The 26,414-nt window shown below is 35.1% G+C and overlaps 3 protein-coding genes across 3 annotated transcripts; 1 reads left to right on the forward strand and 2 right to left on the reverse strand.

The window, feature by feature from the left end:
- Positions 1–202: 202 nt before the first annotated feature.
- Positions 203–3,062, forward strand: LOC110809991 (RING/U-box superfamily protein). Its single transcript, XM_022036011.2, has 5 exons — positions 203–750; positions 1,856–2,006; positions 2,151–2,217; positions 2,362–2,596; positions 2,750–3,062. Exons 1-5 carry the CDS (start codon positions 683–685, stop codon positions 2,961–2,963), a joined length of 735 nt encoding a protein of 244 aa, XP_021891703.1. The 5' UTR covers positions 203–682; the 3' UTR covers positions 2,964–3,062.
- Positions 3,063–4,506: 1,444 nt separating this feature from the next.
- NPC1 (non-specific phospholipase C1) lies at positions 4,507–8,149 on the reverse strand. Its single transcript, XM_022036028.2, has 3 exons — positions 6,846–8,149; positions 5,340–5,516; positions 4,507–5,054 (listed from the first exon to the last, which is right to left on the reverse strand). The coding sequence occupies exons 1-3, from the start codon at positions 7,945–7,947 to the stop codon at positions 4,732–4,734; spliced, it is 1,602 nt and encodes a 533-aa protein (XP_021891720.1). The 5' UTR covers positions 7,948–8,149; the 3' UTR covers positions 4,507–4,731.
- Positions 8,150–10,571: 2,422 nt separating this feature from the next.
- On the reverse strand, positions 10,572–25,203 carry VLN1 (villin-like 1). The gene is made up of 23 exons (XM_022036020.2): positions 24,965–25,203; positions 23,934–24,044; positions 23,305–23,404; positions 23,077–23,145; positions 19,907–20,140; positions 19,210–19,387; positions 19,001–19,133; positions 18,522–18,687; positions 18,046–18,196; positions 17,859–17,944; positions 17,627–17,782; positions 16,781–16,849; positions 15,519–15,587; positions 15,279–15,416; positions 14,988–15,116; positions 14,669–14,816; positions 14,521–14,531; positions 14,101–14,241; positions 13,590–13,715; positions 12,723–12,785; positions 12,319–12,535; positions 11,474–11,631; positions 10,572–10,985 (listed from the first exon to the last, which is right to left on the reverse strand). Exons 2-23 carry the CDS (start codon positions 23,987–23,989, stop codon positions 10,872–10,874), a joined length of 2,712 nt encoding a protein of 903 aa, XP_021891712.1. The 5' UTR covers positions 23,990–24,044; positions 24,965–25,203; the 3' UTR covers positions 10,572–10,871.
- Between the last annotated feature and the right edge of the window lie 1,211 nt (positions 25,204–26,414).

Consider the following 26,414-nt stretch of genomic DNA (forward strand, 5'->3'; position numbering starts at 1 on the left):
AGGAACAAAGCCGAAATATCTTAGGCAGCGTGGGGTCCGCCGGTCTGCAAAATATCGAACGTGACGCCACGCTGAGGGCATTATTGTCTTTCCACTAACCGAGCAGCCGGTTTATAAAACATGCGGCGGCGCCAGCAGGTTTTTGTTTTCTATACAAACACCAACAGTATGCCTTCTTTTTTGTTACCAATAGTTATTCGCCACTTCATCGCCAGAAGTTTTACTGGTCGGGAAGATAGGTCAGCATGACTCAGCAACCGTCATCTCTCTCCGTTTATTCTTAGGATTCGAGTCGTTTGATCGTACGCGGAGCCACGCGGTTGGTGTAAAATCGTTTTCGAGCGAGGAGTTCGAAACAGAGGATCTAAACCCGTTTAGAAGATAACAACTTCGATTTTTTTGCCATTGTAGTCCAGTGATGGCAATTTCGTAATTATCGGACCACCTCCCGTCTTTTCCTTAATTACTCGAAAGGAAAGCTGATAGTATCATTGGGAAGGTGGTTGGGGCTTCTGGGTTCATCGTGGGCGCTGAAAAATTACAAAAATACCATTGTCTTTTGCGGAGCTTTTTGATTGCTGAATTGGGTATATAGAGCTGGAGATTACGAGTGTCTCTGTGTTAATTTTTTCTGATTTTCTGTTCGTTTGATGGGAATTCGTTTCCGGGAAGGTACACGGCCATGGGAAAATCGTCATTCAAGGATTCTCTTAAGGCGCTCGAAGCCGATATTCAACATGCTAATACTCTGTAAGGCTTTCTCTTTTTATCCTCTGTTTCTTAAAAAAAGCTTTTTTTTTTTCTTTCCCCCCTGATTTTCTTGCCAAATAGAATACAGAAGTTAGATTTTTTCTTTTGGTGGGCATTTCTTTTGATGAGTCGTTTGAGCACAAAGGAAGCATATTGTTTGATTCTTAGTGCTAATTCTGCTACTTGATAGTTTATGTTTTTTTATTTTGATTCCTTTAGGTTCTCTTTGGCTTGAATTTAATTTTTTTTTTCTGGAGTGATAATGAAAGTACAAAGGTGAGTGTATCGGATGCAAGGAAAGTACTTCCGGAGAGTCTTAATAAGTTTAATTATTTATTGTTCATAGAACTGAAAATTTTGTCGTTCTTTTTTTCATTTTTACCCTTCGTCTCCAATGATTTACTTTGATTTTTTAGCTTGGTGTTAAAAGAGCTTGTCCTGGTGAGAGAAAAAAGGGGTTGCTTTTTCGTGTGAAAGTTAGTGTAGGCTTGATGTATATGTGGTCTATTTGGCTTGCTATAGCTGATTTTTCACTGGGGTAATCTTTTTGAAAGAAAAATTCTAGGACTCTTTGTTGAAACACTTCAAAGTTTCAACTGACTTTTCAAAGCTTGAAACGTTTTTCATTGGATGTTAATCATGTGTCCAGTAAATGTGTGTCTGTATGCGTGTGAAGGCGCTTGTTGATGGTCTTCGGTTTCTGTTTGATGTTGTGTGAATACGTTTATTGGTAGTTTGGCAGGATGTTTTGCACAAAATGTGGCTTTGATTCCTCTGTTTGAGACAAAATTTCCCTGGATATTTGATGGTTAATGTTACATTTTTAATTACTTGAAGGAAATTGGATTTGAGCAATTCGGTGGTGCTTAATCAGTAAACACGATGCGTGATAAAAGTTGATAAAGTTGATTTCATTCTGCTAGTGGCTCCTCAATGGCCTTAACTAATAGGAGAAACAAATGACTTACACTGTTATTCGAATAAAAACCCGAAATGGACGTGTTTATTTACACAATTAATGATCCATACAACTCAGAGATGTTAAATTGTTGCTTGATGGTCATTAATCGGGTTCTTCTCTGGCCGTTCCCTCTTCTTGTTACAGTGCATTAGATTATCCAAGAGAGAATGATGGAGCTAGACTTCAGATGAGACTTTCCTACAGTCCTGCTGCCCAGTTTTTCCTCTTTCTTGTACAGTGGACCGATTGTCACCTTGCTGGCGCTCTTGGTCTTCTAAGAATACTTATTTATATGGTATGTTCATTCTCAGCTCAAATTTTCTTGTTTGGCCTGATTTCTCTGTTTGTGTATCCGAGTATTTTAGCTTCTCTCTTCTTGCTTCTTCTATGCCTGTAACTTCATTTTGGCTTCAATTACTAATACAGTTGACTGGTGCAGACTTTTCCGGATGGCAAGACCACCATGTCAGTTTATGAAAGGAAAGCTAGCATTAGAGAATTTTATGGTGAGTTAAGACTCGAGAAGAAATGAAACTTCTTTGGTCCCCGGATATGTATCTAGCTTGTTACTGCATTTAGATGGGAAAAAAGGCAATTTCAGAGTAACGAGTCACGATTATGCTTATCTGATATTGGATTTCGATAAACAGGTGTGATATTTCCTTCACTATTGCAAGTTCAGCGTGGCATCACAGATTTGGAAGATAAGAAACAGAAAGAGGTCTGTTCTGTTAGGTACAGAAAGAAGGACGAGTTGGAAAGAGGTAAACTCTCCGAGATCGATAAAGAAAGAGAAGAAGAGTGTGGAATTTGCATGGAGATTAACAGTATGGTTGTACTGCCGAACTGCAGCCATTCTTTGTGTTTGACATGTTATCGAGATTGGTAAGCTGCTTTTATCTTTCTCGTTAGAGTACTTGTTATTATGATGACACAAATTTGGCTTAATGCTGCTCGTGTTTGCGTTCTATATAGATTCACTTCTTCTTTATCCTATCCTAACATGTAAGTAATAAGCTGATGGCATGTTGACTTCAGGCATGAACGGTCACAGTCGTGCCCCTTTTGTCGTGATGGTCTGAAGAGGGTCAACTCCGGGGACCTCTGGATCTACATGGGTAAATCCGATGTTGTTGAATTATCGTCAATTCTGAGAGAAAACCGAAAGAGACTATTCATGTACATAGATAGGTTGCCTCTAGTTGTTCCAGATCCTGTGTTATTTCTTACTTATGATCCTCACATTAGGTGAGAGCTTCGGATCAGGTTTATCATAACTCTGTTTAAGTGATAAACATGAGTGCGCGTGTATTTTGCTGCCATTTCCAACTGTAAATGCTTTTTTTCTTTAGCCTTCTCTTTTGATTGCCACTTATAAACTTCTTAGTGTCTTGTATCTTAGTTGCACGAAAATTCTATTCATTCGTCAAGTTAACAACAAAAAAGAAACAATGTACTAACATAATATTGACTATTAGGGTTTCTATTGTGATTATACCTAATGGAAAAACAGAGTGAGATTATGAAGAATCAATACAAAATTTTGAAGATTAGTGGAGGAATTGAGCTGTGAAATCAGAGAGCAAAAGTCAGAGCTGCGAGAGAGAGAGAGAGAGAGAGAGAGAGATTTTGTTGAAAGAAAGAAATGAATGTTCTAGATTTTTATTAATTATACTTTGGTATTTATACATGGAGAGTAATTAGTTTAGTTAGTCAATTAATTACAATTAATCATAATTGTTTACAACTGTTTATAACTAATCATCTAATTAAGATCTAATTGCAATTAACTCATCTAATTATCTCTGGTAATACCAAAAGGAAAATAGCCTGATAACAATGCAAATAATCATTTTAGATTTCAGTTTGAGAAAGAGATGAATCTGCAAATTACAATCGCTAACCTTTGCAAATTGAAGACAAAAGAATCCGACCAATAAAATTGATTAGTAGTACTCTTCCATGGTTCTAGCGATTACCGAGTCTCAGATTGATTTTGCAATCTCGCATAATCTCCATAAAAACGATAATGGCTTTCTTCTGCGTCTTGATGGGAATTATAAGCACATCCTCCATGGCTTGAAATATCAAGGCCTGCAACTTCCTAATCCACAGAAATCCTCAAAACGATCAGCTTATCTTATGAAGAGCTTAGAGAGCCGGCCTCATTGTCGCACTAACCCAAGCCTAATAAGAGCACAGCCCCACCCATGAGTAGACCGTCAGGACTTACTACGCCACTGAGCCCTGAATCGTAGGCTTGACCCACAAACTCCTTTCAGCAAACAGCCCAGTGAAGATCAAACCACAAGGACCGCACCCACCTTGCAACTGGGTCGACTCCAATGGGTCATTAAATTCAAGTTTTACTGGCACAATGTTGAGCCCAATCAAGACCCAAATAGCCTGGGTTGAACCCAAACCATAACAAGCATGTTCCAAGAACCACAAGAATCCCATTGATCCCACGCATTCTCACGGGCTTGCCAAACGCATTGAACCGGCCCATTCTCGGGCCTTCCATCAAACAGCCCTGAAGCCCAGAAACCTGGCCCACCATGTGCATCACCACACTTCCGGCAATATCAATCGCACCGGACCCAAATAAGAGTGGGTTCGAGTTGGGACTCAGCCACCCACTGGAAGACCCAACCCTGGGCCGTAATTCTAAGCACTGAACTGGGTTCGCTCAGCTATAGAGCCACTGGTTGTCCGAGAAACAGCTGTGGCTAAAGCCCATTGGTAGAGGAAGAAACTATAAGGGCTTGGAATGTGAATAGATTCAATTCAACTACTAACAGTAAAAGAGTTGCATGCTCTGATTTTCTTCAGAAACAACCAAGCATAATCCTTCTATAGTGGAACAATAGGTTCATATACAATAACCAGCTGCTAGTCTAGGCTCCCCTTTAGGTAGTGAATATAACCCATGCTTCCCCAATCGTCTATTTATATGTTTATGTACGTATACAATACAGGGTTTAAATATACATCTGCACCCAGCAATTTATATAGAAGAATCAGTAGGAGCTGATATAACCGGCGTCATCCCCAGCTTTAATTCGACTTGTGAGAGACGGTCTCATCGTCACAATAGCAGATTCATTAGCTCCGGCATTTAGTGCTGCCTTTCCAGCTTCCAGGAACCTCTTGACAGCATCCTCCGCATATCTGTTGGCCTCACCCACTGTCAATTGTTTGCCAATATATGGGTAAGCATTCAGAACGTGATCGCCATTGAGTTGTGATGCAAGCTGGATCAGTTCAACTTGGAACTCTGAGAGACTTGCATCTTCTTTTGGTCCCCATGGCCTCAATAACCTAGTTATCTCTGGTAGGGATTCTGTATCCATGTATAAGAATTATGAATAAGAATGAGACACGTTAACAGATCTTCAAAATGAAGCCTGTAATCTACGAATTTTGAAGATTAATATAAAAACAGATTTACGGGTTCAATCAACAAATAACACGAAACATGCAGAAGTGATGGATTACATCAATTAGTTCATACTTCCACCATATCTCATACAATTTTGTTGAGAATCTTCATTATTAAGAAAGTCACATTTGGTAAACAGAAAAGTTTGGTGCAATTTAGTTTTATGCTCAAGGAATTGATACATACCTGGACAATCATCACGTGGAGTTTTACGTAAGGAAAAGTACTTCTCGAAAGTACCAGCCCATGCATCCCTCTTGGTCAGGAAGTTTGTTTTCAGGTTGAAAAGCTTCTTGACAGTTGCTGGGATGGAAGAATGTTCAAATTGAGAACTTGGTGTAGGCCCATCTGGCTCATGGATAACTGCAGCAAATAATCCAGAGTGAAACTTAAAATATGATACTCCAAGAAATGAACATTTTTCAGCATTCAAAGGCTTTTAAGAAGAGCTTCAAATTGACCAAGGAGACCTAAATATTCTTACACCTAGATGTACTGAAGTTGGCTGAGGAATATGTCGGAAACGATATAAAGTTATAACTGTGAGAAGTTGGTGTAGCTAAGTACTCCAGACCTCCCGAGGGTCTGGTTCATACCCCTGCCCCTTGGGCAAAAGACGGTCCAAGCCAGCAAGGGCAGTTGTAGTAGCTCATAATTAGCTAAACTACACATAAAAATGGAAATAAACTTCAAACCAAGCTAAATCCAGTTCTCTGATCCAAGGTAAGTACGATTAGAAGGGGGATAAAGAGAGAAAACAAAACTTCAGTAATCAAAGCCATTAGTTTGTACCTATATTTACCAAGATTTCACAATATCTAAGATACACAATTCTCCATGTGGAAACTCTGTAGTCAAGTTACAGCAACAAAAGAGCATCTCCTTCGGAAATTAGGTCTTTATAATTTCTAGGATGCATGGGAAGAGAAAGCTAAAGTAGAGAAGAACCACTTTATGGAAACACTGAAAGTGCAACTGAAACCCTTAGAAACAGCAGACGCCACTCGATGCGTCCAGTTGGAAAATACAATACCAAAACTCGGAACACAAAGTCTGGTACTTTTATCGAAGAGAAAAACCTAAAATCCCAAACCAACAACACTGTTGTATTTATGTTAGGAACTTAATTAGACAGTTCCTTCTTTGTCACTTTCGTTTTTCCTCTTATTCAAGGGAAGAAAAAAGTTCAGATAAAAAAATATTCAACCAACATAATTTATTCCTTACACGCCAAAGAAAAAGACGATAAAGAAAACAAGCAAGAAAAAGTCATATAATTGAAAAGAAAAAGTCAAAGATGTCAATTTCTCATCATCACAAAACAAGAACAGAATTATCAATCCATACCAAGAACATGTAAATTCAATAAAATTCAGATCCAAACACTCCTCAACTATCATTTTTACCAGCCATAAACCACCACCATGCTTGATGAAATAACACAGTTTAATTATTGATTTAATTAAATTGATTACTACTTTTAACACACAGTAACCTAATTCCTATATGCTTAAAGATACTTGTGATGAATCTCAAAATTAATTAAATTTCTGAAACAATCCCAAGGGCACCATTTCCTTTGCTTTCAGATTACCAAGATGTCAAACCCTAGGGTTAGTCCGCTCGACTTGTATGGTAATTTCATGGTTTGATCTCAAAAAAGAAGAAAAACACACAGAAGAACTCACTTACCAGTTCCCTTTTCAATCCACGGCGAGATGAGGAACGTGGGGACCCGAACACCCAACCGATCGAAACGGAAGTAATACGGGTCGGGTCCGATGATACCGTCCGGGTTAGGCACGCCCGAGACAGGAGTCGGTACGTGATCGTAGAACCCACCATGCTCATCGTAGGTTATCAATAACGCCATTTCTTTCCACTGCGGGCTACTCCTCAGTATCTCGTACACCTCCTTCACGAACTTCTGTCCGATCGCCACGTCATGCGACGGATGATCATCGTTGGCGGGAAACAGGTCAATGTCAAAGTACCGTTGCTCCACCACCACATAGTTGGGGAGCTTCCCTAACGTAGCGTGCAATTTGAATTTGAGTGCGTAGTCGTGGAACTTGGTAACGTGTTTTAGCTTTCTCAGGGATTTGAAGAAGAGAGTAGCGGGGATATTTTGGTAATAAACTCCAAAACTCAGCCCGTCTTCTTCCAGGGAATCGAAGATGGTTTTCTGCGGGAATCCGAGGATGAGATCCTTCTTCACGTTGCTCATGGCTCCGTGAGAGGTCGCCGAGTGGACGTAAAACCGGTTTGGCTGAGTCGAAGCAGGAACCGACGCGAACCACCGATCGAACACGGCGAACTCATTCGCTAACTCGGTATAAACCGGCAAAACCTCCGGTTTGAAACCGCTCATTACGTTCTTCGCCATGCCTTGGTCCATGCCCGCCGCTTGTTGCACGAAACCGTTCATCGGAGCCGGGTTCGCGGAACTGTCGTTCGACCCGAAAATTTGTTCCCGGATCGCCTGAAAGGAATGGCCCGGGTCCGAATTAACGAACACAGCATCATCCGAGACGAAAACCTCGGGGGAGTTCATATCAGATGCATTGAACCGGTTAAACTCAGCGCCGGTCAGCCCATCGATTTCGGGTCGGGTCGACTTGAGCCAACCCAAGATGTGGTCAAATGAGCGATTTTCCATTACCAGGACCACTATGGTTTTGATTGGTCCTTGGATACTCTTGCGCTTTTGTAAATTATCAAAGCTGCGAGACTGGGAGCAAACTATCAGGTAGAGGAGTAGAGTGATGGCTAATGGTACTTTCCGGGAAGCCATTTTCCGGCGAAAGGAAACCGGAGTAATCCCGGGTATTTGATGAAAAGCGAAAAAAGGTCGAACCTTCTGTTATGAAGTCGCCGGGGAAGGAAGTAGTGAGGAAATTAAATTGAAGGAAGAGGATAAGGACACATCGGCATATGCTTTGAGAATAAAAATGGGGAACTCCATTGCTTTAATAAATTCTGAAAATGATTTTTTGACTCTTTCTTTTTGGTTCTGAATTTTCTTATTTGTTATTTTTTTTTTTGTCTTTAGCTTTTTTGTTTAAGAGACTTTTCTTGGTTGTGTTCACGATAAGCACATTCCAACGCTGGGAAAAGTATATATATTGAATACCACTACTCTGTTTTAATTATATATATATATATATATATAATGGTCTTTCAAGAGTCAAGCTTAGAGAAACTTCAACTCTAAAACTGACAAGTAGTAATTTTGAAATTTACTATTTGGTACTTTTCACTTAAAATAAATTATTATTTTAAGAATTTTGAGTTAGTGATATAAAAAATTAATGCACATGTATTAAACTAGGATTTTGAGTAGTATTTAAGTTGGAAATTTTCAGTTTTATTTATTATAACATAATATATTAGACTCCAAACCCAATAATTAACTTATAATGTAACATCATCATCATTATTATTATTATTATTATTACTACTATATAAAAATTGATGAAAGGGGAAACGTTAAGCACCGGAATATTTTGTTGCTTTTAATGTATTGAAGGTTAAACAATAATTTGTTGTATTGATGTATCGATTTGTATTTCGTGCATAGGATGGAAAAAAACGTAAATATAGTAATAATAATATTATTATATACATATATATATATTCAACGAGTTTATAAATATATATATTTAAAATATAGGTTGTTTGATAATTTCAAAAAAACAAGGAAACCTCGTTTCTATTAAAGCTTTATTTAAATCAAACTTTGTCGCGAGATACTGGAGAGTGTGAACATGTTGTAACGAGGATATTTTGAAAATAACGTAATTCTGGTACTACATGTTGTACAATACCGTTTAACACCGTATGGTGTAATTTTGTTTTTCTTACTAGATAAAATTTTGTATCAAATTTAATATATGATTCACTATAACACTTGAAGATGATTTTAAAAATATATTTGGTTGGCCATAATTGACCCAAAAAATAAGAGGGTAAGCGTATATTTCGAAAACACAAAAAGATAAGTGGACCATAGATCAATTTATAAAGTGATAATGATCATTTATTCCGAAAATTTAAGAAATTTATTTTAGAGAAAAGCAAGGATACCTTAGATGTGAAAAATAATTTTCAGACGTCTAAAAAATTGAAGATGTAACATTCTGAGAAATAATTATATAATTAAGATCAAAGATCTGAATTGATCATTTGAATTATAATTTTTTATTTATTTTAAATTTTTTTATTAATAGGCTATATTTAGAATTAATAGATTCTATGAAAACAAAAAATAAAAAATTCAAATAAATTTTATATAAAATTTGAAGTTCATTTATTTATCGTAATTGTAATATAAATACAAAAGGGTTGATTCTTTTATACTGATCCATCATCTAATTTTTATTGTAATTGAGGCCACCGTCATAAATAACGATCGAGAAAGGTGACCGCAGAGGTCAACTACGGCGGTTCAAAAATTTATAAGCCATGGTTTTATGACAACAACAATTCAACACACACCAGTAAAGAGTGCTGGGCAAAATAATTGCCGTGAACAACTTGGTCACGAGGGTTGATTTTATGAATGTAATAATGTAAACCCACTAATCCCACCAACCAGGGATTTGTCTTGGACAAGATATATGCACATCACATCAATCAAACGACTCCACAACTAAAATACTTGAAGAGAAACTTTTAGTGTACTTCTCAATCAAATTGATGATATTTACGAGACCTATGGTTAAAGCACGGAACAAATATTGACACCTATTCAAAATTAAGATATATTTTTTGATCAATTATTCAAACTATGATATGTTTTACTTGATGTCGAGACACTAAAATTTGTCGAAACAGTTCCACGGAAAATTGTGTGTATATATATATATATCTATTATATTACAACTTTAATTCTCAGATTGAACCCTTAATTTTGTTTTGGTTTCACTCGCGTATGTATAAATCAGGATGTTAGCTACCAACAGGACGTTGGACATGTCCGGCTCTTTCCACAAAGAGAGTCCGGGTTTAAAAAAGGAATATTAATTTAGTAGTAGATTATAAGTTGTAATATTTTGTAATTTAATTTTGATATTTTACATAAAATTCCTTTAAACTTTTGCCCGTGTTTAAACTTTTTTAATAATAATATATATAAATTTAACACTAAAGATGTCAAATTTAAAAATAAGAAGATAATAACTTAACAAAACTAAACCAAACCATAACAAGTAGATAGTCATAGAAAAAAGACTAGATCTAAAATTGTAATTTGACCAAATAATTTTTTATTCCCAGATTTGAAGAGCTAAGCCAGTGAAATTTCTCAAGGGCTTCCCTTACCAAAAGAGAATTCTAGAATTTTGTCAAAGTTTGAGCCAAAAAAAAAAAAATCTCGTTAAAGTCTTATCTAACCTACCAATAGAATAAGAAAGATAATGCAGATAAATATCTGTTTCATCGAAAGGGTTTCTCCAACAGAAGAAATATAACTATACAAGACATTTCCCTTTTCTTAAAAAATGACAAGCTTTCGGGATCTGAAATAAAGATAATTTCAAACATGAATTTTTTATAAGGAAAAACTGAAGGTGGGTAGAGGTGTAAGAGAACTTATCAAATTAGGCATGGTTTGTAATTAAACGCAGACATACCTTCATGGTCCAGCTAATCTTTGACAGAAAAATAAGATAAATAGTGGACTCGGGGCATCTGGTTGTGATACTCAAGTTAGCCTGCTTAGAAAAGATTGAGAGAGAACTTGAACTTGTTCTGTTTCCATTTGGGAAGGGCATAGAAGGCTCTCTTTGTCATTCCAAATTTCTCTTCAAATTCTGCTTCTGATAAGTAAGCCTAAAAGTAACCACAAAGTTGCAACCGAGTGAGAAATTGGATTAAACAGGAGCTTGATGTTAATTCAATTAACAGTGGAAGCCATCATGACTATAAACAATTCTAGTTGCATGCTAAATTGATTCATAGATAAAATTTCAATCAAATGCAGCTTTTAAAGGTAGAAATGGTAATGACAAAAGTTCCTCAAAAACAGTTGGCTGTAAATATGATTTACTATAGCCGTTTTTTTCTATTAACCCATCAGAAGAACCATTTTTTACCCCGAAAATTAAAATGTTAGAACTGTGGAAGTTATTAAGGCTATATTTGTAAAGAGGTGGACTTCGTTAATGGAACTTATTTGAAAATTTCACTTAATTTAATTGGATAGATTTTGAAATATATTATCTCAATTCAACTTGAAATTGTTTAGGAGTTCAATTCTTATCATTTTGGAAAGAATTTATGTCCATTTTGTAATTAAAATAAGTGTTAAATTGATGTACCTCTCTTTTGGTTACATCTATGCCTTTCACTGGAGTATGTGAATCCACTCTCAATTCTTGATATGAAAATGTCAATGCATTTACACCAGCCTCTACGCCATCAGCCCAACTTGAGTTTGCATTCTCTGAAGAGGGGCTTGGCTCAGCTGCTGGAGAACCTGCACAGAAATATTAATATTTAATATTCAATGGATTGATTGCTTTATCAATCACAAAAAGAAAGATAATTATTAGATGAGCAATTGATAAAAAGAATAGGCCAACCTGTCGTGTACAATGGTGGACAGGTTAGTACATGAAGAATTAGGCAATTATTAGTCACACTTTTTCTCGAAAGAGCTGGATGAACAATCCAAAATTTCCAATCTGCAACTATTCTAATGTATTACGGCCAACAGAGTGTTAATCTATAACCACTTTAAGCTAGGCCATAGCATGAATACCTTATTTTGGTTAGCAAACAACACACCCACAGGCATCTCATTAGTCCTTAATGAACTGTCTTAAACCTAAAAGTAAAGCATTGTTTGTAAACTATTACAAGGTGACAAATCATCTCTATTTAATTCCAATTTCAAAAGACGGCAATCAATTGATTAGCTCAATTTATCCATCCAAATTAGAAGTGTGGACAATGAAATCCTCTGCATAGTCCGAAACTCCCCTCAGCTTAGATATATTCTCCTTGTATATTTGCAGGATCAGGATGCTATTAAGGCATAAGTCAACTACTAAAGAGGCATATATGTACATACATAACATATACATATATTGTATATATGTATGTACACATATATAAGGAGAACAACAGTGCAAACAGTTCATAAGTGAGAATGATCTGTTACCAGTCCCACTTTCACAAGGAGAAGATGCTGGAAAGAGCTTCCTGGCAATTGGAGTTGAGCTGAATGAATTGCGGTCGCTTGATGACTTCAAATCTGAATTTGATATGATTGAGGCAGGAGATGCGCTTCTCTGCAACCTGTTTGAATTTACATTGCTTCTGGAACCATTTGGTGTATTCTCCCTGGAGTAAGCTTTCCATGAGTTCCTCACAGGTGCCTGGAAAAAAAGAAGATATCATTCATTGAACAGAGAAAAGATATGAAGGTTTTCTGGTCAAAACATGCCTATAGCAAAAACAAATCCAAAGCTTATTAAAAAGTGAAAATGTAAGAAAACTTTAGGTATTCAACCTCAAAGCAACAAATGCTAAAAGTAAAAACAAATCTTAAAAACAGTCACTTACTTCTACATTTGGTGCTTTTCCTTTTATGGTAGCAAGCTTTCGCTCAAATGAGTTACCATGCATCTAGAAGGCAGCAACTTTGTTAGAAAAGTATACAGGCTCTGCTGGGATAAATTAGTAACATCACAGGAATGGAGTAGACTACTTAATCAAGGACTCTGTTAAATTAGATGAACATCAAGTGCGTCAGGTGCTGGCACATCTAGATTTTAGTTTGAAAAAATTAACAAAGTTAAAGAATTAAAGAGCTTCTTCTGGGGAAAAAAATAAAAGAAAGCAAGTAAGAAATAAACATTATTAGACTCCTAAAGAAAAAAAGGTATTAAGAGCCTCATTTTCCCTTTCCAACTTCTTCCCTAGGCATCACAGAACCAAATGCTGGTATTTAAAATGTACATATCATATAGTAACATGGGAAAATTGGTCTTGCAAGAATTGTTACTCTTTGTTTTGCTGGGAAAGAAGGAATAGAAGGCAGTGACAAGCATGATCAACTCAACTTTGACTTAACAATACAAACTGCTACTGACAGGGGGCAGTTACAAGCATGACGAACACAACTGGGACTTGGCAATATAAGGTCCTACTAATTGGGGAACAATGCCAGAAGGGGCTGAGGGACCTTTCGTCCTACCCAATAAAGCAACCCATGTTACACAGCAGGCAGGCTCAACATCTCAGCACTGACATGTCACTCCCTTATCATGTAAAATTAGTCTTGAGAAAAGATCCACTTCAATTGGCAAAATCACCAGAAACTCAACATCCTAAAATATTATTGGAAGTTCCTTGAAACAAAAAGTATTGAAACTTTTCCAGAAGCTAATTAAATGGGAGCCTTTAGGATGGAAGAAAAAGATCACTTACATTTGCCTTTGATGGATCCCATGTGAAGAAACGGGTGAAAAATGGTGGTTCATGGCCCTCTGTGACAACATATACAGGCGCGTCCAGAGATAGCCCTTCAACCAAAATGTCTATCTCAAGGAATTTCTGCCAGTACCCAGTATCACGAAATGAGAGCAATGATAAAGGAGAAGAGGAGCAACAGTGTAAACTGTATGTGGTCATATGTGTATTACATCTCTAAATGTTTTTGTGTCCTTAACATATAATGATTCCTCATTTTTGGGAAACCGAAGTATCTTCTTTTCTTTCAATTAAATGGTCCAGTTATGTTTTAAAACCTTTATGAAACATTAGGCAAAAAAATTGCTAAAAAGTAAACATTCATGTTTAAATCCATTGAATAAGTGTAGATTTATTTAAATGAATCAGTTAATAATATATGTTGGTATACATAATAAGAAACAAAAATTTGAAAAATATCCCTAGAAAGAAGAATAAAATTTTAAGGAAGATTAAATGAATCTTTTACCAGACCAAGATGAAGGGCTTGTTCTTTTGATTTAACAGTTGAATTGTGTCCAATCCAAACATATATCTCGCTTTGGCAGTCCAGTACTAGCACATCTTCAGTAGTCAAATCATCCTGCATGAAGTTGTATATCTCTTTCACCTGATGAATAGAATATAAATGAGTAAAAAAACTGAATAGAAATACCTTCTGAGTGTAACTGTCGCTTGAAGTCAAAACATCAAAAAATAAATCCTTGGCTACAGTTTAACATTGAAGACATGCATGAAGAAGTTTTATTTCCACACAAAAGCTGAAACAAAATTTACTCAAGAAACTACTTAGATTAAGGAAATTATTATGTGCCAAAGTAGGTGTGTTTCAAAGGGAAAACAATTATCAAGTTTCATCCATGCCTATGGATAATTACATGAAATGTACCTTGAAATCACCTGAAGCCAAGCAGCAAAAGAACCATAGCCAGCATTAGACATGTAATGCAAGATTCATATTCAGGGTACATCTGCGTCAAGGCACTGCATTATCTCATGAGAAAGTAAATTCAAACAAGAAAGGATATTTCTCTCACTTGTAGTCCAGGAGCAGGTAAATAAATGAGGGTCTTCAATGCATTTCGTAATCTCTTTTTCTCTTGGATATTCCACCTTTCCACCAAGCATACTCCAGAAAATGTCGGGTTCACTTCCTTCTCTTACTGATATGGATTGCCAATCTGGCTGCAAATGGCATCAAGGGATAAATTTCTGTAATGGATCATGATTCAAAAGTGTAAACTGAAAAGCAAACCAGTAACACACTACATTCCCATCACATGAAGATTTAATGACATAATTTAAATACCAATTTAAAATTTGATATCATATTTTAGTAAAAGAACAGAATTACACATTAATTAATTCAAGCATTCTGTCTAGAAGATCATGGTCTGTTGTTGAAGAGAGATTCCCAATCCAAGTAAAGATAGAAGTTCCACTTTGCAAGATGTAACAGTAGGATGAATTCAGAGAGCTTGAAACCTGTAGTTCCACAATTTATCCATACCAGTTATTAAGGAGCATATGCCATAAAATATTGATAATTTGAAAAACTCATTGCCTAGAAGAATTTCTAATTACATATGCTGCATGCCTGCAAGAAAATTTGGGCAAGGGACAGAACAAAACTACCAAAGAACTCACAAGATCAACTTGAATAGCTTGCATGTTGTTTGGGCTTGTTCCCTGAATTCGAAAAAGAGCAGTCTTTTTTTCATCATAAGTTTCATCTTCAATACCTCTTTCTGCTATCAACCTCTTGTAACTTGAACTCATACCTCCCTAGAAGAAAAGTAGGACAAGAGTAATAAAAGATGACTTTTTCAGCTGAACAACTTGGATAATTACACATATTTTATGAAGAAGAAATTATGAAGTACAAACCTTAAAAACAACTAATGTTTGGAAAATCAAGAAAAATTGAACTGGTTCCTTATCCTCAATGACTTGGGCCTGAAAAGAGACACAAAAGCACTAATTTGAAAGGTTCAAGATGTTAGAATAAATAATAGAGATAGTCATTTCCAATCAGTTTAAGCTTTTATAGATAATTAGTCACAATCAATTGTTTAGATGGTACAAAAGGTAAAAGTCTAGAGTTAAAATTTTGGCCGCCAACCTACTATGTTCATTAATTTAATACATGTTAGTGTGATACTTGACTCACACTTCCAGGCCAGAAGGCTTGTGTACGACAGAGCATGTTGAATATAAAATAATATATTTGGTAATTTTGTATCAGCTGAACTTTTGAGACAATTGACAATAAATTCTTTCACATGAGACAAGTTGATAGTCTGTATATTGATATTATGAAGAGAACATTATCATAATTTGATAAAACTTAATAGGAAGTGTTATGGAGCTTCACTGGTGACGTAGAGAAATGTAATAGAATTAGCATGAGAGCATTAAGAGTAGCAAAAAAAATATCTGCTAGAAGGAAGATTCCACTAACATTTTCATTGTTTTTGTGTTCAAGCAATTCCATTTACTTCCTTACATGGCGAAAATATAATCCAAGTAAAATATGCTAAGATGAATGGTATTATCAGGAACAACACATTAGTAAGCAGAATATGCTAAGATGAATGTTACTATCCGAATACAACAAAGTATTTCCCACATGTAACATTAGAAGAATATGTTGAAAAAACTAACTCGCTGCCCAATATACTTCAAATATAGTAAAATACTAGTAGAATGTCTATAGCTCTATATATGGCTGGATGACCAGAAGCACTGTCGTATACCATATGAAATAATTGACTGGCAAATTATCTCAAAAATTTAAAGTTGATAAAAAGGAATTCAACATAATCATTTATATACTTCAACATGTCATATCAAGCAGAAACCATTGGTTTAAAATGTAGGCAGAGCACTATCCACCAACCTTATGCTAAATTTAACTGATTTTTCAAAAATAAACAAGGAAGCCAGAATACCATGTAAGTTTATGAGAAAAATTCTATATGCATAATTGAATTACTATAACAGTCATATATGAGTATAAAAGGCTAATGACGAGTCCAAGTATAACATTATACATGTTGAAACATTGTAAAATACTAATAGAATGTCTATAATAGTACTAGTACGACAGCTATAGAAATTTGGAAATTTTGGATGTAAATAGAACAGACCATTACTGGATCCCCTCTGGTTGAATCAACTAGGGCACTCATATGAGTGATGGCACTAACTCTTTCTTCCTGAAAGAAGATAAAAAAGAAAATAACATTGTTTAGAACTTTCAGAAATGACTACAGAAAGTTAAAATGTTGAATTAAATAGAGCAGAAGGACCACTAATTCCATTTCCAGAATTTAATTCTAAGGAACTCAAATGACTGCTAAAAATCAGAAAGGAAACTTTCTACATATGTAAATGATTTTTTATTTTCTGAAAGTTTTATGCAAGCCACAACTGAAGGAATATATAGTTATTCAAATTGGTCTTGCACTTAAATGAAAATTTTGCTTATGATACGCAAAGTAGATGTCTTTTCTATCTTGTTCTGCACTTGTTTTCTTGATCCACAACTAAGACAAGTGATTAAACTAAAGCAAAATTTCACTGATTCACTAACATGGGTCTCCCAATGGTTTGCAAATCAAATGCTTCTAGTAGTTCCCTATGGACATAGGTTGAAATGACGTGTAAATTATCAATGTTTGGAAGTTCACTGGAGTTTTATTTTTTTGAAAAATATACCATCAGAAGATTTTATCCACTCAGTTTTTCTTTGCTGAAGGTGGTTAATGAAATCTACATGTCCTCAATGTTTGACAGAGGACCCTGTCAAACTAAACACTGAATTAGCGAAAAACGAAAATTTTTTGTGTTGTTTTGAAGAATTTTTCCTCTTACAGATGGCACACACTAAAGCTGATAAGGAAATATGACCATTGAGCTAAGAGCTCATGGCCAACAAAATTTTCAGGATATAAAAAAATGAATATAGCCATTTGTTTCTGCACCATGCTTACCATCGCACTCCCCCGACCAAACCATGAATAGAACAGATTCTCATCCCTCCCATTTTCAGGATATGTATATTGCACAATATAGCAATCCCCACTGTAAAGCTTTCTCTGTTTAGTAACTGGAATAAGAGACAATTCGTCGCCATTTACATGCCAAACCTGAAAGATCACTGTTGCATCAACATCATTCAATACAGCCATTGATAGGTAATCATTTTCTTTGGTTAGAAGCTACTTTCAGTGTGCCTCTGCAATTTATATAGAGTTGGCAATCTTCCTCAGGAAGCTCCTTCACATCATAACCTTGTTGCTTGAAAATTGCTGACCGGAAAAGTGAAGGAAAATAATCAAAGCTTTAGTGTGGATACTATAACTACTGAGATTTCTGAAGACATAGATATTTGTTTCAAGAGGTGAAAAACCTGCCACTTTTTCTCGACCTTCATCATAGAGCCTAGTTTCCACAATCTGAGGCCAGCCATCAAAGAAAGACCTAAATACGGCACTTTCTAGACCTTCAGTTAGAAAAGTCAAATGAGTTCCATTTGATCTTCCTTGATCCCTTAGGAAATCCTGTAAAGAGGTTGCAAGCCAGTAATCAAATCAGGAGAATGCCGTTAGTATAAACAAGCACAATTTGAACTACAAATCAAATCTCCATCTTGTTAAAGGGCATAATTACTGCCCCAGCTCGAATGACGTGCTTCAAAGTGATCTTTCTTTCATCGAATACTTAACTTCCTACACTGAAAGCTATATCCATCTATTCATGGAAATTTTAGTCATTATCAAAATTATAACTTTTCTCCTAGAATTTGCTTCTCATGAGTAGAGAAGAAGCTGCTGTGTGTGCTAGTGCATATGAATGGACTATTGAGAGAAGCAAACAATGCAATACTTCTGATGCTGAAATCGATGTCTTCCTCTCACTAACTGATGTGTTTCTTCCAACCCAAATAAAAACTTCAGCATCACAGTCCAACATATAGCATTTGTCTTTTTCAAGCATCTCTTTGTTCAATGAGTTAGTTCCTACTGGACAGAGTTTCCCCTGAGTATTAATCCTGTTAACAAAAGATCCTTTAGAGCACTTCTCCAGATTTAAAGAAGGAAAACATGCTGGACAAGGAATCGTTTCTAATCGTGAACACAAGAAATTGACTGAATCAATAATCAACATAGAAACGCCAACAAATGAAGCAGCTATTAGAAAATATATATGCATGTACGTACAATGAGTATACAACCATAACCTTACTCCTGTTTTTCACAAGTACCCAGGTGGTATTGACTTTTAACATGAAGGCTTCTCAATATTTAGGAATAGGATTTGAAACTAATATGGATTACACTAATGAATGTAAAGGGAAATCTCACCAGAACAATTTTACAGATGATGTGTCAGGATGTTGCTCAAAAGCTGAAGGTGAGTCTCGAGGAATGGGAGCATAACCACCAAATAAGCTCCAGAATTCACCAACATCAGAATCACCAACAAATTTCCCATCCTCTGCAACAACAAAGCATTTAAGCACAGCAGTCTTTTACTCAAGAAAAATGTGGAAGGAAAAAAAGAAGGTCCTCACCTATAGTGGCCACCTCACACTTCCCACTATGCTTATTGTCCTTGATATATTTAACAACCTCCAAAGCTTTAGCTCTTTCCTGAACACTAGAGTTGCAGCCGCTGAAGAGAAAAATTTTTGATGCTGTGTCGAGAATGAACACATCATTGTGATTCAAAGATGATCTGGAAAAGGGTACCTGTTCAGCATGTAAACCAGACAGACGAGAGGCAACCTTCAGCCAATAATAGAATAGGAACTATAATGCAAAAGGTATTTAAATGATTCCCTGAAGAAATGAAGACCGAAAAAAAAGGTACAGCAATCAAGGGCAACCATACAATACGAATAATCATCCTGCTGGAGGATATCAATTTCTCTCTGTTAAGCCATTACATGCATCATAAATATAAATGATGAAAATAAGTATTTTTATACACAAACCTATGATCACTGTAGTTCGCCAAAAATTAATAAGGATGATACCTTATACAAAATGATTTTAATTATTTTATATATCTATTTCCTCAAAAAAAAATTATTTGACATATCTGTATAAGGCTGTATATACATCAACATTAGCAGAAAAATGATGGGTCATTTGTCTCGTCATTTATTATTTTCTGTTGCCTTTTTTCTTTTTCACTTGAAAACGTGCTCAGAGACTAACTCAATTAAATGTACATCAAGTTATCGACAAAGCTTAAATCTAGCTTACCTCTTTAACACGAACAACATGATCTCCCTTGCACGTTAATAAGCTGGCTGGGTATGTTTCACAATTAGTTACTGGTTGTGAAGAATACTTTCCTTCCATGGGTATTATACAAGGTTTGAAGTATGATAAGAATTTCTGTGTTTCTTGACCTTGAACTTCCCGATATTGCACTGTACAGGAACCCAGTACTGCATCTAACTCTAGTGCTTTATCTGATGCTATGGTTGAGTCCACCTGTAAATACAGTGTTGGAGCATCAAATGCTGACATTTAGCTTCAAATATTAGATATACATCCCATTTCTATACAAAGTGGCTCTCCAAATTGATTCTATGTGAGCTAAAACCCGACCAGAGGCTGTGCCACGCGTACCTTCTCATTAACCCCACCCCATAGTCCATTTGTCCTTCCCATTTAAGAGTGTGTATATGTTTGCATTATTATATTACATAAGTAGAAAAATGTAATTAATAATTCAAATATTTGAGTGTCCATTATGCCAAATTGTTGAGTGCAATAAAATCAAGTGGACAAGAACTGGAAATAAGGAATAAACACAAACAGTTTGATGAATATGATTTACTGATATGTGAAATCTGGAGATTACAAATATTTTCTTTCACATTTAACTCATGCCCGATATATAATCAATTTCTTAAAATTATTAAATATGATAAAACCATGTACTTACATGATCAGGGTTGCTGTAAAGAAAACGATACACAACTAGGGAATAATACCTCTAGACATAACCCAATAGAAAAAGATTTTTACTTAAATAACTTTCATTCATATACTTGTTATTCATGTGCCTTAAAAAGGAAAATTTGTGGCACCATACCAAAAGAACGAAAGAATAGAATATATCATCCTCAGTTCTGGGCCTACATTTATTAAGGACAATCAGTTTGTAGGTTCAGTTTCTGATGAAGTTGGTGAATTAGCCCATTTTGGGGGTTCTTGATCATTTAAACAAGGAATATCTGGTAATTTCCTCAAATTCTGGCTAGTTACAGAAACTTGGTATATTTGCATTTGCAGCATAACTAGAGACAGTTTCTCCTTTGTTAAGTTCTTCGAAAGCAATTCAAGAATTAGATCTTACTGACAACTTGTTTGGAGAACTCCTAGAGTTCTTGGGAAGCTTTAAAAGTGTTGGAAAGTTTGAATGCGTCCTCCAACAATTTTGAAGGTGAAGTATCTACCCAAGAGTGTTCAAAAATACAAGTGCTATTTCACCAACTGGAAATGATAAGCTCTATGGTTCTGAATTATACCTCCCACTTGTCACATAAAAGAGTCAAAGCAAAAAGGGACTTCATCTAAGAAACTGTGGTACTTGTTGTGCCTCAATTTATTTACCAATTCTGATTTTCTGGTTGATAATTATTTATTTCTTCTGAAAAATGAAAAAGCTGCCTGTTACCCCACTAGTTATATTGAGTACAACTTAACAAGTTTCTTATGAAAATCTAGTGAAAGCAACTGGTTGCTTCCTTCTGATAATATAATCAGCAAGGGTAGGTTCAGCTCTGTGTATAAAAGAACCCTTGATCACAAGGGAACAGCTGTAGCAATGAAGCCATTTGATCTCCAATATCATATAGCTACAAGGAGTTTCATGGCTGATTGTGAAGCATTGAGAAATATTAGGAATCAGAATCTTATTAAGATCATAACCACTTGTGCGACCATTGACTTTCAAGTGAATGATTTCAGGCTCTAATTTATAAGTTCATGGTCAATGGTAATTTCAAGAAAATAATTTGGTTCCCTTACATGTCTTGCCTAAAGCAGCATAGTCCATTGTTCTTGTGATCAAATAAAGTTTGTGGAATTAGAAGAGATTCTCGAGCAAATCTTACTAACAGAACACTATCTACATTTCATCATCAAGAATATTACTCAACTTAAGATCACAATGAATGACTGGTGATTCCAATGAAGATTAAGGTAGTCAGGAGCAGATGCAACATATTAGCAATGTTCAGTCTCTTCAGACGGTTCAGATTCTGTGGTGCTTCATGGGCACTGTTTGGATGCAGCCTCTCATCCAATCTCTCATCAACCATTAACTCATAAACCAAAGCCCTTAAATCATTCCTTTTAAAGTTATTAAAGAATGTATTTTTTATGTATAAATAGGGCTAAACTAATTCAAGGGTTAAATAAAATATACAATTTGTAATTAATTCAGTTTTTCTTTTTTTGTCCCTAAAACTTATATATATAAGAACGTATTATTCAATGAGAATACAACATAACTACTCTTGTTATGGCACTAAACCCTTTAGAAATCCTAAACTCTATTACAAAATCCTATTTGACCTTCATTGTCTCTAAAAAGAAAAAAAGAAAACACTAAGGAGGACTAGTCTTCATAGCAGGCCACTATACCAGTCACCACCGGCCTTTATAGCCAGAAAGAAGTCAAGCCGCCACCACCATTAACCATTCACCAGCAGAGGTGCTGCCACCAGTAGTCGCGCAGACCCTCCAGCCACATCTGCCACCCAGGTGCTTCCACGCCCACAGCCGCGTCCCTGTCACACAGCCACCTCTGTCCAGCTGCGGTTTGATTATAGCTGCCACAGCCCACACCACAGCTGCTGTCCAACTGGTAAAACCCTTATTTTTTGGTTTATTATTTGGTCTTAATTGCCTAAAATCTAAATTATGTCAGAGGCTACATCTCAAATCACTGACACAAATTCTCATGGGAAATTCTGCACAAACTAAAGAGAATCCCAGCAGATCCATACTGCTTATCATTTCAATGGAAAAAAAAAAACTTAAATTGGTCACAATTTATTCGGACCATTCTAATAGGAAAAGAAAAAATCAGTCACATTTTGGGCACCGGACCAAAACCGGGAGACTCAAATTTTGATGCATGGGATAAAGAGGATTAAATGACAGTGGTTTGGCTATGAAACTCAATGACGCTAGAAACAAGCAATACTGTTATATTCTTACCCAATGAGAAAGAAGTATGTGATTCAATCTGTTGGTATGGTGCCGATTCATTAGTCTACTTGGCAATTGCCTAAAGAATTCGGCAAGTGTTGTTCACTCTGTTGTTTGCACATTGTAAGTGCTCTCCCATAAACTGGAAAATCAAAATTTAACACTATCTATTCGAAGGATAGAGTGAAAAGTTTGCATAATACCTCATTTGCTTCATTTCCCAGCCAATAGTGAATATCATGCTGAGGAACACTGCTTTTTAGGAAAGTCGTCTGCATGAGAAAGCAAACAAATAGAAAACTGTTAAGTTTTCATGGATTCCCATGAGATACTGCTAAGAAGCAAGACACTTTTAAAGCCTGATTTTGGAATTTCTTCATGGATATAAGGAAAATAAAATGGGTTTAACATTCCAACTTTCAACATCTTACACTCAGAATGATGTATACACTTCCCGAATAAAATTTGCTGTGTAATGGCTTAGGGACAGATACCAACTGGAGATTCTCAACGCACCACATTTCTAAACCACTGATATAGTTATTAAGGAGAAAGCAAAACGTTAGTAAGGAAATATAAGGTTTGTCCACAACCATAGTCCATCTTGAGACTTTTACACTAATGATGTCTGTCAACTATTCAGGATGAAAAGTTATAAAAGGTTTGCCCCTTCAAACACTTAAAGGGAGGTCACCTATAAGCTATAGGTCCTAGTACGAAGTCAAATGATAATGGCCTAATTGCTAATCAGTTTGGCTTCTGATATTTAATACTAGAGACTAACAACAACCAACTATATATTAATTTCTTAAAAAAGAATTGGCCATTGCAAATTAGGAAACATTATTGCTTTCACAATTTCCATGGAAAGCAACTACATTGAAAGTTCAATGACCAAGCATCCCTTCCCTATGGTTAAGGAAATTGTTCCATTCGGTTCAGCGGTTGACAAAAAATAAAACAAAATTCAGTCAGGTTCATAATTAGTAACAAACACTTTCGCTATACTACATCATATCAATCTTGAATGTAAAAGCTAAAAGCTATCAGATAAGGATACGCCTTAGCTCCAGCACCCTGAAATGCTGGATCAACATCTTTAATAAGGAAAGACATTGTCTCTTTTACTTTGATACCCAACCAATCACTTCTGCCTTCCTACATATATGATCTGCAGATCAAGCATGAATGTCATTGGCTACAAAGCTGTTGCCATAAGATAAACCGATGTAATATCTTTAGGGCCAGAAATATAATTAACACAAACTAGAAATTGAAACATTGAGTCAAAGAAAAACTAACAACATATTTATTTAAAAAACATACAGGAAAAAATAACACTAAAAATGATAGAAACCATGAATGTTCATTAGCAGAATAGTGAATACACACGCATGCTAAAAGAAATTGAGCTTTTTAGAAATGGTTAGTGCCTCTATTTTGAATAATAGCAAACCTCTAAGAAGCATATTAAACCATAGCGTAAATAGCTATTGCCTCTACTCTACACACACTCATGGACTTGATCATGAGCAAAAATATTATATTACATTACATTATATTTGTATTAAAAACAAGTACTTCAAGTGATATTAAGTATGCTAGGGTTAAATTTAAGAGTTACCTAAACATTTCTAATTTCTAATTTATTTTTAATACTGAAATCAATTTTCAGTAACAATAACCTAATCGTGCAAATTTTATGTTTGTACTTTTACTCTTGATTTACTTGACTATTTCAAGAATTCGAGTTCAACAGGCTCTGATTTCAATAATAACAGACGTCCTAAGAACATATCGACCAACTTTTTTCAGGAAATACCTATTGCTTGATGGCCACGAATTTGGAAAATAACATCACAGCTCAAAAATTTGTTAAACCATATCTCTTTGAAAATGGAAACAACCTATAAACATCTTAGAAATAAACCTGAGAAAAAATATTAAACGATAACAAATCGCTCATAAACAGACTACAAAGTTGCTGAAACTGATATCTGCGTATATATATACACAAATATATGCGTATACATGTGTAACAAAAAGAAATCAATAAATATGCGGAAAAGAAAGTTGATTAGCAAAGCATACCTTTACTTGATTCTGGATGATTCAACAAAAGCCTAAAAACTGATGTGCACCAAATTTTCAAATGAGAGAGACTACTTAACGAGGAGAGGAACAAAATAACAGCATATTCCAACTTGGCTTGCAATAAACAGAAGAAACAATGATAATCTCTTTTCTCTTTTTCCCTTTAACCTGGTTAAATAAATTATGACGGTGAAAAATGGAGAAGAAGAAAACCGAAAGTGAGAGAGCGAAGTGCGTGTAGAAAATTGAAAATGACATGGAGCCTGTGCGTTGGCTTTATCACGTCCAGCTAACTGTGGGGCCCGCAGAGTGCAGTTTTTTTGTTTATATTTTGATTTTTGGAGTCAAAAGAAAGGAAGACGGTGAGTGGGGTTGGCGCCCTTTTCTATTTCAACTTTTATTTTGGCAAAAACGACGTTTATGAGGTGCGTTTTGATGGTCGAGGGGGTCCTTCGCCTGCGCTAGCAATGTTTGATTGCTCAATCATGGCGGTCGTAACTCCTTAACAACTAGAGAAAGGAAAAAAACACTTTTTTTAAAAAAGTTAGATTTAACTTGATTCCGTTAGTAAATTTATTTGGGTAAATTTTAAAAATATTTTAATATCTTATAATTAAATCTTTAAACTCAAATCAAATTAAGATTAAACAAATTCTATAGAGCAAAACTTGTCAATTATTTGTTAGAAACGTATCCGCATTTAAACAGTAATCATCGTGTAACTCATCTTATTATTAATTAGTTAAATGATAGGTTATAAAATTAATATTTAAAATTTAAAATTTATTATAATGTAATTTTTAATATTTTTTGTTATAATTTGATAATTGATATTTTTTTGTTTATTTTGAATGTTTAGTTTCATTTTATTTTTTATTATATAAATTTAAAATAATTAAGTTATATTTAAAAATAATTTAAAAAATAAATTTATTAATTAATTAAATTAGCAAATCATGCAGCTTATGCAAAACTATTTACACACAAAATTCTTTGTATAATTAATCTAACATTTATGTTAACCTATCGGTAATTTCAAGTCAACACTCATTGTTGAAAAATATTTATATAAAATGCATATGATAAATATTTTAAATCATATATAATTATATAGGAAATTTATTTTTCTCATTTTTTTATTTCTTAAAATTGCCTAAAATCACACTATGCATTTTTTTTTTTAATATATGAGATTAAAAATGTTAACTTATAAAAATTATACATATGGTGTATGTATTTTTCTGTTAAAATGCCGTTTTAATTAAAATATAATTAAATTAATTATAAAAGTCTATCATTAGTTTAATTTTCATAACGGGATTAATTAAAATTTCTTAAATAACCTTAATGAATTTAGAGGTTTTGAATAACTTTTATATTCTATATCTACAGGTTTGGGTTTGGATTGTCTCATCCTCAGCACTGAATTCATGGTCTAACCTAGCCC

Source organism: Carica papaya, chromosome 2, assembly GCF_054855325.1.
Source record: "Carica papaya isolate Zhongbai chromosome 2, ASM5485532v1, whole genome shotgun sequence".
NCBI classification, from domain to species: domain Eukaryota; kingdom Viridiplantae; phylum Streptophyta; class Magnoliopsida; order Brassicales; family Caricaceae; genus Carica; species Carica papaya.

Excerpts from the sequence above, each read along its gene's own strand:
- VLN1 (XM_022036020.2), bottom strand. The coding sequence starts at position 23,989 with ATGTCTTTCCTTATTAAAGATGTTGATCCAGCATTTCAGGGTGCTGGA. Across the intron at positions 12,536-12,722 it reads GAAAAGCACCAAATGTAGAA|GCACCTGTGAGGAACTCATG; the intron begins GTAAGTGACTGT and ends CTTTTTTTCCAG. Across the intron at positions 10,986-11,473 it reads TAGATGTAACCAAAAGAGAG|GCTTACTTATCAGAAGCAGA; the intron begins GTACATCAATTT and ends GGTTACTTTTAG.
- NPC1 (XM_022036028.2), bottom strand. The coding sequence starts at position 7,947 with ATGGCTTCCCGGAAAGTACCATTAGCCATCACTCTACTCCTCTACCTG. Across the intron at positions 5,517-6,845 it reads GTGGATTGAAAAGGGAACTG|TTATCCATGAGCCAGATGGG; the intron begins GTAAGTGAGTTC and ends TATTTGCTGCAG. Across the intron at positions 5,055-5,339 it reads TCCACGTGATGATTGTCCAG|AATCCCTACCAGAGATAACT; the intron begins GTATGTATCAAT and ends ACATGGATACAG.
- LOC110809991 (XM_022036011.2), top strand. The coding sequence starts at position 683 with ATGGGAAAATCGTCATTCAAGGATTCTCTTAAGGCGCTCGAAGCCGAT. Across the intron at positions 2,007-2,150 it reads TAAGAATACTTATTTATATG|ACTTTTCCGGATGGCAAGAC; the intron begins GTATGTTCATTC and ends TGACTGGTGCAG. Across the intron at positions 2,597-2,749 it reads TTGACATGTTATCGAGATTG|GCATGAACGGTCACAGTCGT; the intron begins GTAAGCTGCTTT and ends TGTTGACTTCAG.